We start from the raw sequence: 15501 nt of genomic DNA, 5'->3' as shown, positions 1-15501 counted from the left end.
CCTGTGATATCAGCCTGGATTGAGAGAAAGAGACCCTTTCAGAATCACTGGTCTCCTGGTGGGATTCTCTCTGGCTACTTGGCTGTAATTAAAGGCGGGGGTGGTTTGCTTAATGAAATCGTAATGTACAGAATAAATAAATCAAACATTACAGCATTAGCAGGCAGAAGGCTGTTCAGCTAAATGTACTAGCAGGTGTTAAAGGTGTGCACTACTGGAGTATCACTCAACTAGCATTAGGCATTAAGAATTCACTGCCTGAAGGCTGGTCTACACCGGGGGGGGAAATCGATCTAAGATATGCAACTTCAGCTACGTGAATAGTGTAGCTGAAGTCAAAGTATCTTAGATCGAGTTACCTACTGTCCTCACGGCGCAGGATCGATGTCCGCAGCTCCCTCTGTCGACTCCGCTACCACTGTTTGCGTTGGTGGAGTTCCAGAGTCGACAGGAGCTTCTTCAGGGATCGATATATCGCATCTAGATGAGATGCGATATATTGATCCCCGGGAAATCGATTACTACCTGCCGATACGGCCAGTAGTGAAGACGTACCCTGAGTTGGGAAGACATTTGAGAAATATATGATTTCTCTCCAGTTAGTTTTCACGTTTTCTCCTCCTCTTCCTCCTCTCTCTCTCTGTGCCTGTGATGCTTTCTCTGTTCATACCCCCTTCTTCCTCCCTACTCCCATAACTGTTAGGCAAGCTAAGCACCGTTAAAGGGGTTTCCTCACTCTGTGATACTCTTGGACATCTGTTCTATCAAGGATAATCAAGGACATATAAATCATGAAGATTGCAGGAGAGTGTTCTATTCCACCCCAGCCCTAAAATATAGCCCTTTTGATGGCATTACGAAATGAAATGTGTTTCTGCCCCTGCGTTTTCCTGTTCCACTGGAACCAAAGAAACCCAGACAAGGGATCAATTTAGAAAAGACATTAAAAAAAGAAAAAAAGATAGTTTGGGATTTTTATTCCACTTTTCTCATTTTAAAATAAAATTTTCTGGTCCTTTTCATTTGCTGCCATTCATACATTTTTTATATATTCATTAGAGAAAAGACTTTAAAACATCCACAAATCTCGCCTTGCTCACCCAGAGTGACACTTTGAGCTTTACACATTTTGCTGGGAAGGTTGTTATTATTTTGCCATGGTCAGCCTGCGAAACCCATCACAGCTCCAAATGATTTACATGGATGGGCTGCTGATGGTGAAAGGCCTCAGATTCTGCTGGGAGCTAAAAGCACAGTAGCAGCGCTCAGCCCCTCTCTCCCCTTCAGTGCTAAGAAAACTTCATGTTACATAAAGAAAATTTACCTTTCTAAACAAAGAGGTATTTGCAATGTTGCATAATTTTCCTTTCAGAACATTGTGTGGTGCTGAAAGAGGTTGTGTTCATGTGTGTGACCAGGTGTGTCTCTCGTACAGCCATCCTGTCCCTCTCTCTCTCTTTCTGTCTCTCAAAGAATGTGTCAACATTCCCAGATAATTAAAAACAACGTTTTGGGGGTAGTCAGTGCAGGCACTTGATGGTGACACTTTACATGTTGTCTCCATATATTTTCTTATGCATTTATGAGCTACCATATGCGTGAGCATGATTGCAGCGCACATCCCTCTGGGGCACTGGGCACATCAGTTGAAAAGGGGAGACTTTGGAATAAGGGCAACAGGGCATATCCCTGCTGTTACTAAAAGTACTTTGGGATACTTAATATTCAGGGTGAGGAGATGAGACTCTTTTTATTTTATTTTTTAATATTTTTATTGTTAAGGTTTCATTTGGGGGGGGGGTAGGGAGCACAGAAATGCATGTCACTCACTTTAGCTACCCTGGAAGGGTAAAAAGCTGAGTTGACCCTACTATGATGTGAATCTTTTGTTGTAACAAGATTGAGTTTTCCAACCTGACCTTTAGACCATGAAGCTGTCCCTTTCAGAGTCTGTATTTTATTGTTATGGTGAAATATTGACAGTGAATGGTGTCTACTGTTTGGATAATTTGGAAACATAAGGGTGCAGAAAAAGTGATTATAGGGGTTTTGAAGTAGGACAATTTTTGCAAAGGTTTCTTATTACATGGCTGTTGCTACAACCAAAAGGACCCTTAAGTATCCAGTTAGGATTCTATCTGTGCATCTTAGATACATATTTGGTTCTCATAATCATGGTATCTCGGTGCTTTTGATGTATTCATCCTCACAACACTCCGGTGAAGTTAGAGGAGTGCTAATAGTGTCGTTTCAGAGAAGGGGAACTGAGGCAGTGAGAGACTAAGCGGTTTGCCCAAAGTCTCGCGATTCCTTGATCTGCCACAGAATTCCTGTGTGTAGGGTGTCTAGAGTCCCAGGCCCTAACCACAGGAGCCATCCTTCTTTTCCAGGAAAATACTTTTCAGAATTGGGTTCCTACTTGTCTGAGAACTGGTATTTTGACTCTTCTGTTTAAAAAAAAACCACCACCATGGAAATTGTGGGCTGGGGTGAGTAGCTAGCATTGACCAGTGGTGACTCGTCCAGAAGTTTAAGGGAGAAAATTGACTGTCTAATCCTCTTCAGTCCTGGAGAGAGATGTTGATTGTGAAGGGAGTGTGAGCATGTAGTTTACAACTATGGGAGCTTTCTCTGTCCTTCACCAGGCATCAGAAGAGCCCCTGCGTGGGAAAGCAGGATATTTCATATTTCAGATGCATGAATAGGTTTTGCGTCTTTCTCTCATACTGCAGCACATTCTACTAGGTATTTGTATTGAATGATAAACCGCAGTTAGTCCACTTGCTATCAAGGAAAAATAAAACAATGTGACAATGGACATTGAGTGCCAGATCTGTTGTAAAGATCCAGGGTGAATGAAAGCCAGTTTTCATGTGCTTGAAACACCAGAGCTTAGGTGACTTTTAAACACCAGAGTTGTTTGAACAGGGAATAGAAAATGTAAATAAGATTATACAAAATAATTAAATCTGCTGTGGTCCATGCCTGTTGGTATTTTCCCTCTACTTTTGTCCCTGTAAGGCCACGTAAAGTGAGTTGGCATAAAAATCAAAGCTTTAAATGGTTCCATTCTCTGGGTTGCCTAGAGTATCTGTATTTTGGACTGTAAGAGCTTTGGGGCAGCATCTGTCTTCATGTCTGTTTTGTACAGCCACACGCACGTTGTCAACACTAAGTAAATAGTAAAAATGTGCCTTAATCTCAGTTTCGATACTTCTGCATCTTCACATGATTGAGACTGGTGTCGATGGGTGTTGCCATTGAACCTGAGAAATGAAGACAGTAAATTACCCAATATGTGGGAATGCCCTTTTACCTACTTTTAATTGAGGATTGCTTGACCCCAGTTATATGGACTGTGACTCCTTTCTGTAAATGCCACACTTTTGTGTCTTATTTCCTTTTCTTGGCAAATCAGGCTTTGCAATTTTCTCTGGAATCATCCCCCACTCCCACCCCTGTTAGTGTAACTGCCCCTCGTTATTGTGTGGATTTTGGTAATGCTTTTTTTCTGCAGGATTGTATCATGGACAGTTCAAGCAGCTTGTCTTTCATAATCATTGTATTAATTTTCTTTTCAATTTTCTATGTCTTTTATTATGCCCCATTGTTCACAGATATATTTTTGTGTGTGCTATTTACTGTGCCAGCTCGTCTTGGTATGTAAGATAGAGTATATGAAAAGTTTCCTACTGCTAAAGTTTTGTGGACATGATGTAAAGAGGATTTGATGGAGTGTTGTTATCTAGGGCAGACTATGAATCAGGGACATACACAGAATACATTTCAGGAGAGCAAAAACATCTGAATCCCAGATTTATCAGGTGAAAAATGTCAGCTAACAAAATCTGCACAGGTGTTAGCCTATTAATTCACTTGTAAGGAGAAGGGGCAGAAAGCAGCACTGGATTTGTATATCCACTTGGAACGGATTTGGGGTGCAGCTCCTGTTATAGGGAACAGGGTGGAGGGTGGCAGGGTGGAGGGTCAGAAAGGATCAGAAAAGCAGAGTTAAATATTTATCCCCTCAGAGGAATTTCAGAGGGGAGTGTAACATCTCCATACCCGCACCCTTTCTGCAAGATATCCTAAAGAACAGGGAGCATATAGGTAACCTAGAAGGAGGTCCAAGGAACCATCTGGTCAATGCAGCAGCTATATGAAGAAGAGGTTGAATTAAGATTCCTATAGATTTTTATATGTGTTCATAATCAGAATTTACTTTTTCAGTTGAAATTCTCATAAACATCTTTGTTATTAATATTCCTTTTGTACTTAAACTTTTTAGGCAACTGACAATGATGTGGGCAGTTATGGGAAAGTCAGCTATTTTTTCAGTGATGATCCTGACAGGTAAGTGCAACAAAACCTCTCAGCTAGTTTCAGTTCCTTAAAATTCCCTTTCAGTCTTGCCATGAATTTACAAAATTGAAATGTTGGTAACTTAAATCTGTGAAATCTTTCTTGAAAGAGAGGCTACCATAAACTGTTGCAGGGAGGGCGAATTGACCCTAATAGAAGGCCTATTCCAGTTTTTAAATGGCTTGTTTTCTATATAAATTTCTCGTGTGATTTGGGTGCTCATAAATTGAGGAACAGACAGAGCTGGATCATACCAGAGGGCTTAATCCTACTCCTACTGAGAATAGTAAAACTTCCATTGACTCCAATGGTATCAGCCTTATGCTAAGTGTGGATACTGTTCAAGCCATCTCTGCCAGTTCATATCAGTCCAGATCTATATCTGTTTTGGTGTCCATACTTGGGAAAAGGATAGTGAAAAATTGGAGAGGGTTTAGAAAAAAAGCTGCAAGAGTGGTTTGAGGTTTGTCAGGCACAGCTTAAGATGAGAGATTTATAGAACTCAGTCTATTTAGTTTATCAAAGAGAAGACTCAAGCTCTCTATAAGTACCTGCACAGAGAGAAATTTTCTGGTACTAGACTGAGGTTTAATATATCAGAGAAATGTGTAACATCATCCATGGCTCGACCTATTCAAACGGGACATAAAGTGCAAATTTTAACAGTGGGGATAGTTAACTTTTGGAACAAGTTACTAAGGGATGTGATGGATTGTCCATCACTTTGAGTCTTTAAATCTGGGCTGGGTGTTTTTTAAAAGATAGGCTCTTGTTCAACCAAGAGTTGTTGGGCTCCGTACAGGCTTGCTAAATTAACAAGACTTAAGCCTGTGCTTAAGGAGAAACACACTTAATTGCTTTGCTAAATCAGGAACTAGCTGCACAAATATGTAACTTGAGGCCAACACATACACTTAACAACAACTTATATGATAGTATTAGAGCTACACATGAGACTCACTGCTGCCATGGGTGAGTGACTGGGAGTCTTTTGCTACAATGGAAGGAATATGGTATTGACATTAAGGCGTAAAAGGGGCAAAATTCATCCCGGGTGTGATTCCATTGACTTCAATGGGAGCTGCAGCTGCTCAGCCCCTTTGAAAATCAGGTTGCTTATTTAAGGGTTTAAATGTGGATTTGGGTGCTAGAGTTTGAAAATTTTGTCTTTGACCTCTTCTTGCCTCAGTTTCTTCAGGAGTTTGGCTTTAACTTTCCTGGTGCCTCATTTGCTCTGTCTGTAAAATGGGGTAAATAACACCTACCACCCAGAGGCTTTGGGTGCATCAATGTGTGAAAAGTACAATGAGATCTTCAGTCGGAAGAGGCTATAGTACTGGGAAATGTTACCGTCAGAAGGAACCTATGAGATGATACGCACAGCATCAAACCTTTTCCAATTTCTCATCTATGCCTCTTTCTTACGGTGTTGTTTCAGGCTGCCGTTTCCTGTTTGCCTGAAATGAGGCTTTGATTTGGTAACTCCTCTGCTCCCCCTCTTTTTTTGCTTGGCAGGTTCTCTCTGGATAAAGACACAGGTGTGATCACACTGATCGCCCGGTTAGACTTTGAAACGACGCAGCGCTACACACTGACTGTGATTGCCAGGGACGGGGGTGGGGAAGAAACTACAGGGCGAGTGAAGATTAACGTTCTGGATGTCAACGATAATGTCCCCACCTTCCAGAAAGAATCCTATTTGGGGGCTCTCCGGGAAAATGAGCCTTCAGTCACTCAGGTGGTCCGTCTCAGGGTAAGAAATGGAAACACCGATTCACTTTCTACTATACTTCCTTTTCTCCAGATACACAATGGTCAATATTATTAGGGGGACCTGTGATCCAGGATTTCTCCTGCTAGGGTAAGTCTCAATGGGCCAGGAGGAGGAGAGAAACAGCATAAAGTGTATTTTAAGTCTTCTTTTCCTCTTCACTCTTTTAATTTCTCTTTTACTCATCATTGCTCTCTGTCATCCCCTCCCATTTGAAAGCAGTCTGAAGCCCAGGTGGTGAAGCCCCACGGAGAGAGCTACCCACTATAATTGAACCCTTTATGGATGCAATTAAACAGTAGTGTTACTGGTCAGGAATATGGGGGTGGGGAGGAAGGAGGAGAAGGAATTGCAGACCATCTGCTCCTTTGCATGCTTTAATTACTCCTTATTGTGAAATGCAACTGACTCTGCTTCTCTAGCTGCCTAGACTTTCCCCATGTCCCTTTCCTCCCCTCCTCCCACCCTGACTTCCTTGGATGTGTGCAGGATTTACTGTATCAGACTTTATTACACTGAGTGACTGGGACTTCCCTGAAGGCGCTCTGGATTTTGTGACAGGATTGGAAAGATGCTAATGAATTCAGCTAAGTAAAGAGAAGAAAGTGTGAGAGGTTGGGAGAGCTGAGTTTCCATTACGAGTGTCTGTATAATCATTGCTCTGGAGTTCCTGTGAAATGCAGGGCTGTAGGACAGGAACGTACTGTTAAAGGGAAATGTAGAATTACTGAAGGCAGTGGAATTTCCATTTTGATAGGTTTGAAATTTGAGACAAGCTTATTCAACTTCAAAATTCATCACTGGCATGACAAGCTGTACACGGGTAGACAAGCTCCACAAATGTAGACAAGCCATGCTTATCAAAGAGGAGGAGAGTCACAAGAATTTCCCATCCCAACTGTATCATCGCCAAAGTTACCCCTGGAGTGTACCATAACACTAGCAAAGCTTTCTCCAGAATGTAAACTTATCTTCATTATCATCAGATCCCTTCCTGATGAAATCGTATTTACCTGTGGGAGTTGAGCAGTTTGTCGCTGATCGAATTGTAAGCTTTTTCTGTTTAAAACAAGAGATGATGGAATCCACTTGTCTCCTTGAGCATGACAGGAATAAACTAGGCCTTTTGCAGTTTTCTTCAAGCTGGTATCTGTCTTCAGTAAACTCAGGCAGTGTGAGTACTGTAAGAGTATTGTGGTCATCTCTTAGATATTTTGGATCTAAGTATTTATTCTTTATAGGTGTGAGGGAACGGAGAGGATGCATTTAAGACACAGTGACTCTTCTCTCTGTGGTGGGATGTGAAGAGAGATGATGATTTCAAAACTCTGTCATCTCTTGCTGCTCACCAATTCACAGAGCAAGGTGGTGTCTGTCATTAGTGAATGTTTCTGTCTTGCCCTCATAAACTCTGGCAAGCAGTCCAGAAGGAAGGAGGACACCTTATCCAAGGCACACATAAGTGAGAGGAGGGAAGGTTATTTGGCATAAACATAAGGATAAAAGGGTAGTCCAGAAGAAAACAGCAAGAGGAAACCAAGCCTTTCTGCTTGTTACAATGTAAGGGACCCTGTGATGTAATATATAAACTCCACCCTAGCATGGAAGGGGTTAAGAAGTTGCTTTGGGCTGGAGGGTCCCTGCCTCATCACACCTGCAAATCATGCCAGGACTGGAGGAAAAGTTAAAAAGAGGGAACTCCACTCAGACTGGGCTGGCCTGGAAAGAGCACTGACAGCTGCAGAGCCCTGCCCTCACAGGAGGAGGGTACAGAACCCCTGAGTTGAAGGGTGAAAGAATTGAGGCTTGCACTGGATCCCAGAGAACTCTGAAGTGGATGCTGATACTCCCAGGCCCCTCTGAAGTCTGGAGGGAGCTGCCTGCAGGTTTTTCTTTGCCTTTCTTTTAACCCCATTTGCTGACTAGAGGCTGTTTGGTGCACTGGGGACACAGAGAGGGAATGAGAGGCCCCACCCTGAAGGTGAGCATTGGCATGCTGAAAAGACCCCATAGCACCTGCTGTGTGGATGAGAATGGAGTAATTGGACACATGCATGCACTTTCCACGTAGCCTAAAGGGGGCATGCTGCCACAGACAGATCTGTGACAGACCCCCACACTCACCACCTAGAATTAGTTATGACCATATTTAGACTAGGGCAAAGGCTGATATAAACCTTAGGAACATCCATTTACAGATCTCCATTCCCGTACCACTGCTGCCTCCCTTCTATACTGTTCATTTCCCCCAGCCCCTTCTCCTCCCATCTTTTCCCCAAAATTGTTTGCCTTCTTTTCTCTGCGTATTAGGCTGCAGCATTTCTCAGAGACAGCGTCTGTGTTTATATGATAACACTGGGGCTTTTTTCTGCTTCAACCTAGGCAGCTGATGATGATTCCTCTCCGAATAACCAGATCACTTACAGCATCGTGCAAGCTTCAGCCTTCCGAAGTTCGTTTGACATTAGTGTCTCTGAAGGGTATGGAGGTGAGTGCTGTTGGGGTGCTGGTAGGGTGCGCCACGAGGGGGAAGGGTAACGGGCCGAGTGGCACTCAGGTGGGAGTGGTGGCTTGGTTATATACATTACCCTTCTGCTTGGGCATGGGCTAGAGCCTGCAGCATTGGCTGCATACAGAAGGTGGTGTGTGGACGTGGTATTCGGTGCTGTTCTTCTGACTCTTGGTATCAGGAGAAGAATCAACCAAGATTTTCAAAAGTGACTAGTCATTTTGAGTGCTACCGGTATTGGGTTCCCAACACAGGCCACTATACTGGGGGCTGATTTTCAGGAAAGTTTGGGTCCCTGCCTTCCCCAAAAGGTGCAAATCAGGCCCCTTTAAGGTGTCTCAATTTTGTAGTTCAAAATTGAGACCTCCCCCCTACATTTGTTACTTTTGAAAATCTTGGCTTTAATCAGGGCAATTCTGCTAAGAAATGCAATTGTTTACTGGGAGGGGTGGAAGCTGGTGCCTGCTCTGAAGAGTGGCTGGCTATACCGCCATTGAGTGACTGAGGCTGACTCAGAGTAAATGCTTCTGTGGATTACTAAGGGTGCATCAACCCTGGAAACTTTTGTGGTTATCTGCACTGGAGCAACTGCACCAGTGCTGGCCATGGTGGGCTTGGCATTGTAAGCACTGTGACCAGCTGCTGCCAGTGGTAGCACAAGTGCAGTTATATCAATGAGGAATAAAAACTCAGATTTTCCTAGCATAGACAAGATCTAAATGTGTTGCTCCAAGAGTTGTACCAGACAGACTTCTGCTGCTGCTGTTTGATGTGTGCGTGCATGTGCTCGGGTGTATGTGTTAGCTGTGAAGTGGGCTAGTACCAGCTGCATTTACTCCAATGCTTTACGCCATTTCAGTGATAAGCGTGACTCGTCCTCTGGATTATGAGCAAGTCTCCAATGGAGTTATTTATCTGACTGTGATGGCCAAGGATGCTGGTGTCCCATCACTTAACAGCACTGTTCCCATCACCATAGAGGTGTTTGTAAGTACTAGCTGTGCCTTCCATTGCACTCTTCCCCTCCCCACAAAGTCCTCCCCAAGCAGGAAATTCTCATCATGGCATACTAATAGCTAGTAGCTTGGGCACTGCCAGATGAGTATGTCCACATGCTTGATGTCATGAGTATGCCCCAGCTGTTTTTCTACTTTAGTAAGAATACGTACTTGTGAGGGCATTCTGCACCAAAAAAATAAAAATTCTGCTTACAATATTCTAAAATTCTGCAAAAATTCTGCAAATTTTATTTGTCAAATAAATGTGGAGGCTCCAGCATAGCATTGGGAAGCACAGGCCACTGGCTGCACAGAGGTGGGAGATCACTGTGCAGCTCCCCACAGGACACGGACTCAGCAATGAGGCTACATCCAACCCTGACACAGAGCTAGGACATGGCCTGCCCCAGAAACACCCCAGGGCCCTGTCCCTCCATGCCAGGTGCACCAGGTGTGGGCAAGATCCAAGTGTGCAGGGGCTTAGTGTGGGGAGATCCAGGCGTGGTTGAGAGGGTTCTGTGTGGGGCAATCTGGGTGCAGGCAGCTCAGTGGGGGGGTCTGTGTGCAGGGTGGATCTGGATGCACAGGGGCTTTTTGGGAGGTTCTGGGTGCAATGGTAATGGGACTCTGCAGGGGGATCCAGGTGAAGGTGGATGGAGCTCAGCAGGGGAGGTGTGTGGGGGATAGAGCTTGGCAGGGAGGTCTTGATTTGGGGGACTCAGTGGGGGGGCCAGATGCTGGTGGAGTTGAGCTCAGTGGGGTGGGAATCCATGTTCCGCTGTTTGGGGCTCAGTAGGGTGGGGATCCAGGTGCAGGTGGCTTGTCGGGGTAGTCCAGGTGCAGGGTGAGTGGGGCTTGTCAGGGAGGGTTCTGGGTGCAAGGGGGGTGAGGCTCAGCAGGAATGTCTGAGCATGAGGGGGTCTCGCTGCACAGGGGTTGGGCAGATAGGAGAGCTGCTCCCTGTACAGTGATCCCTTCCCTTGCAGCTGAGGCGTGATGGGTGCAGGAAGAGTGCAGGCTGGGAGAGTTTGCAGAGCTTCCTACAGCCAGGGGAGAAAACTGGGGGTGGGTCTGACCTGGCTCTGGATGCCGTGTGGGGGAAGAGGAAGTTCCATCCTCCCCAGGTCAGCTGGGACTAGCAGCTGAGCCTGGTGCAGGGTAGGGGCCACCAGCTGGGTCTTCTCCAGTCCCATCCCCTGCCCCACAGTGATTTACCTCTCTGCCAGCTGCCCTGGGCACATGAAAAATACTGCTGGGGAGGGTCACATGACCACTCTTTTGGCTTCCCTTTGCTTCCCCTTAAGAAAGTCATTTTTCTGTTGGGAAGCAAAGAAATCTGCAGGGGACATAAATTCCGCACATGTGCAGTGGCACAGAATTCCCCCAGGAGTAAATACTGGTTTGCATTTGTATAACATCTTTCATCCAAGAATCTTAAAGGGCTTTACAAGCCCTGTGGGATAGATAGGTACCATTCTGCTCATGCTTTGGCTGTGTAAAATAATACACAGAGAAGTTAAGTGACCTGCCAAAGCCCACGGACTACATAAGTGGCAGAACCAGAGTAATGCTCCAGGATCCTGTCTTGCAGTTTCCTGTTGTAAACACCAGATGTTGCCTTTATATCATAGAGCAAGATTACCCAGCACCTGTGGATATATATGTAATATATCGTGTGCATACGATACAGTACATGTATTGTATTTATATGTACAAACATGTAAATATATATGCACACACATACACTCTTCTCTCCATTATTTGAAATTCCCTCATAAAAGCAACCTAAAGAAATAGCATTCCTTTCCCTCTCAAATGTGGGGTTTGGGTTTTTTTTAATAAAACCCATCTTACCCCATCCCTTGTGTTTCTAATTGAGAAGTAGCCCTGTATGAGCACCAGCATCATCAGTGATGTTAGCAGGTACATGAACATCTAAGGAATAATTTTTGTTCATAATCTTCTCTTGCAGAGCTAGCAGAAGCAGCTCATAAACTGATTTTGGTGTGAGCCACAAGCAGAGTGAAAAAAGTTATTGCCGAGAGTTCCTTTACAAAAATAAAATTAGTAATGTCGGGCTGGATTTTCAAAGTGCCGAAGGGAGTTAGGCATTCTACCTTTCAATGAACTGGGTTCCTAACTCCCTTAGATGCTTTGCAAACCCAAGCCTTATGGGCCTGTAAGATACTGCCCATTTTGAGGAGAGAGTTGAAATCTGGTGGCTAAACAAACTCAATCTGTCTCTAACATTTGCTGTGTCTGAGCGACAGAGGGTGATGCAGTGGAGAGACCTAGCTGCTCTCTGAGGTCTCATGGAAACAGTCAAACAGAAGTCAATCATTAGGACCCATTCACCTATTCTCCTCTGCTTTCACTGTGTGAAAGCCATTGAAATCCAGGCATGCAAATCTAATTGTAAAGGGCTTGAGCTTACAGCAGGGTCAGAAGCATGATAGGGGTGGTGGTTAGGAGTACAAGGATAATACTTAGCAGTTATAAAGTGCTTTCTGTCTTCAAATAGCTGAACAACATGAATTATTATGTATATTTTACAAAAAGAGAAACTAAAAGTTTAAGTAAACTTGCCCAAGTCTGCAGAAAGAGTCTGTGATCACTTAGGGTTAGACCATAGTTCCTGCCCGGAGTCTGTTCTCAGCCCACTAGATTCCTGGTGTAGTCTTTATAGGTAATGTGTATTCCGCACCTGATGGTGATTGCTTTGGGAATCTGACTCTTCTTCATGGAAACTGCTATGTCTCCCCAAAGTGTTATCAGCGCAGCATCCTGGATCTTACTGTAACTTTCTTAACTACTCATGCTGTGGGCACTTGCTGTTACACAGAAACAGAAGGTGTAAGTTCAGCAGAGTGTAGTATAGATGGATTCACCTAATATGGAAGTGGTATTGGTAATACCCCAGGAACTGACTTGTAAGAGTGATGTTTTCCTGTTCTCCTTCTTATGCCAACTAACCTGACAAGAAGCTTTGGGAGATTCCTCCACTGAGTTGCTTGCAAAGCAGTGGAACACGGGGATCAGAATGGGGTGAAGAGAGCAGATGCCTGATAGGAGAGTGTCTTCATTTATTTCCATCTTTGCAAAGTTCAAAGGGAATAATAGAGGCTCTTCCTTTTTCTTCCCCCATTTTCCTCATTTTTAAAGAGCTAAAGGTGCCTCAAACCAAACGGCACAGAGTCTGACATGAATATCAAATGCATGTTAGCACTTCCAGTGTCTGAAATTATCAGTCACTGAATCAGTCACAGTCAATTGTTTATTTTTCAAATGCTAGCTGTCTTGGCTGGATAAGGTTTGGGTTGCTGCATTGTACCAGATGCTTTCCTTTGCCTTCTGCATCCTGATACAGATGTTCTTATCAGAGATGGTATGTGTGTGCCGATGGTGGAATTAGCTTATACATGTTGCTCTGCAGGATTAGATCAGATTGTCGATTTGCAACATATTGTGATTTCACAAAGTCTCCAGGAAGGTATCAGCAATGGAGTCTGTTTACTTGATAACCCTTCAGTCTTATTGTGATCTGATCTTGCTTGTAAGTGGCATCAATGCACGGACCAGAGGATGGAGGAACTCATTGCTATAAGAAGTGAGTGATTTCTTCTTCCCTCTTCTCCCTCCCTCACAACTCTTTTTATAATATTATGGGGCGGAATAAGAGGGAGAAATAAGGGAATTTAGTAGTGGCTAAATACATCCTCCCCTAGCTGTTCTATGGACAGTGTAATCACATCTATCTAAAGACCACACTTGAAAAGGTCATCTCCTTCTGGCTGATTTTGTACATTGATGATTTTTAAGTAGCTGTCACTTTCTCCACTTTCAACCAAAGGGATTTTCTCTCAACTGAAAAAAAAAAAAGATGATGATGATGATGAAGTGGCTCACAATGGCACTTAAAGCAAAAAAAGACAGAACAAGAGAGTGACTGAGAGTGTGGAGGGAGGTAATTTTTTTTCATCCTTTGCTTGTTGGTTTTTAATAAAGAAGTCAAACTCGCTTTGTAGATTTCCCATTAGGGGACAATAGGCTTTTGTAGAGGGAGCCGCTGAATTAGAACTAATAGCAAGTGTGATGCCAGGATCCCAGGAAATATCACCACTAATAAGTTTCTGCCTAGCTCTCCGTCACTGACATTCTAGACGCCGTTTTGCGCAGTGAGCCAGTAACTCTAACTATATATAAGTATATAATAAAAGAGGTGTTGGTGATTGACAAAGTCTCCCCTTAAGAGAGGTTGCTAGCACTAGCTGTTTGCTTTGAGAAAGAAAATAGAGCCTTTGGCAAGGAAGATGTGGAGTGATGGGGAAACATTTTAAATCGGTTTCTCTGAAGCCGATGAGTCAAATATAATGAGCCTGGGAGCAGGGCTGGTGGTGGGCAGAAAGTGAGGCTCTTACTCCCCTGTTTGGGTGAATCATTTCTCTTAAAGGAGTGTAGGAATTGCCATACTGCTCAAACCAGTGGCTGCCTAGGCCAGTGTCCTGTCTCCAACCATGGCAAGTACAAGACAATTTGGGGAAAAGTGCGAAAACCTAGTAGTGAAAAATGACAGAATAAGGTTTCCCAGAGTTGGCGGGAATTTATTCCATATTCTCTCATTTATTCACTTGCTTTCACCATCCATGTTCAGACATCCCCCCCACCTCACAATATGCAAGCTTGTTACTGAGTTCCCATAATTAAACACTAAATGCAACACTAATAAGTTTGATGGATGGGTTTCCCAATAGCCATGCCCTCCAAGAATGAGAGTATAAAACGGAGGGGATTTCCACATTAAGGTTCATCACACTGCGAGAGGACTGTGTGCAAAACTGAGCATCACAGAAGTGATGCAAAGGCTGATTAAAGATCGCCTGCTTCCAACAAAGATAACAGAGAATGGCAATTTAATTAGAGTGTGAAGAGCATCACTGGCATGTGAAATGGCCTCAAATATCACGTTCAATGGCAAAAGGATCAGTCATGGCTATAGGGCTGTCAGAGGCCTCTGAAAGCTCATCCTTGACCTAGGGACTCAAGCAAATGGGGTATTTTATTTTGTGTCAGTTTTTATTCTTTAACTCCTTTCTGTTGTTGGGTTTGGTCAGTTTAACATTATTTGAATGGCATTTAAAACACCTTCAAGCTGATCCTTCTTCCATTTTTAGGAATATTTTAAACCAAGTGGTGTTTATCTAGTTCATCAGGACAGCAGTTGTCTCTGACTCCCAGCAGAGACAAGCTTAAAGGGACACCATCAACATGAAAATCATATTTCTTGTCTGAACCTTTTTGTATCTACTAGTAGAGATAGGATCACTTAACGTTACCATAGCTGAACATGGTGGTGGCAATCGTCAGTCTTGAAAGACTATGGTGTAAGTGCAAAAGCTGTTCACTTATGGTATGGCTTGGTGCAGCATCACAAGTGGCTAAAAAGTTCAATTCTCATGTGACAGGCCTTGTCACCAATAGCATAGGCAAAAGGTGCAGGGTCAGAGGCTATAACTAATATACTACTAGCACTTGGGGCCTGTTGCTCTTCCCTCTTCTCTCGCTTTGCTTTCCTTTCTCTCAGCCACCTCTCTTCAGCCTCCTTTGGAGGGCTGCACTGCACCAGGGAGTCAATGTAGCCTGTTGCTAGCTGCGTCTTCCCAGCTTGCGGGGTTGATGTGGAGAGTTTTCATGTCCCTTTTGCAAACATCCTCAAACTTGAACCAAAGTCATTCCAGTGGCCGAGGAACATCTGCAGGTTCTCTGTTCAGGAGATCCTGTGGAATGCATCCTTCTTACATCTGACGCAGATGACTGAGCCAACAGAGACATTTGTGTTTGAGAATAGATTAAATTGTACAATT

The 15501-nt window shown here is 43.8% G+C and overlaps 1 protein-coding gene across 1 annotated transcript in view; it reads left to right on the top strand.

Moving 5' to 3' along the window:
* The window catches only part of CDH23 (cadherin related 23), a 508967-nt gene that overhangs the window by 317963 nt on the left and 175503 nt on the right, over positions 1-15501 (top strand). Inside the window, exons 13-16 of the mRNA XM_075072614.1 lie at positions 4289-4353; positions 5878-6115; positions 8516-8621; positions 9502-9629. Coding sequence (XP_074928715.1) covers positions 4289-4353; positions 5878-6115; positions 8516-8621; positions 9502-9629 — 537 coding nt within the window. The remainder of the gene's footprint in view (positions 1-4288; positions 4354-5877; positions 6116-8515; positions 8622-9501; positions 9630-15501) is intronic.

The sequence above is a fragment of the Chelonoidis abingdonii genome, chromosome 15 (genome assembly GCF_003597395.2).
Source record: "Chelonoidis abingdonii isolate Lonesome George chromosome 15, CheloAbing_2.0, whole genome shotgun sequence".
In the NCBI taxonomy this organism is placed as follows: domain Eukaryota; kingdom Metazoa; phylum Chordata; order Testudines; family Testudinidae; genus Chelonoidis; species Chelonoidis abingdonii.
This window is presented reverse-complemented; position numbering and strand designations above follow the sequence as displayed.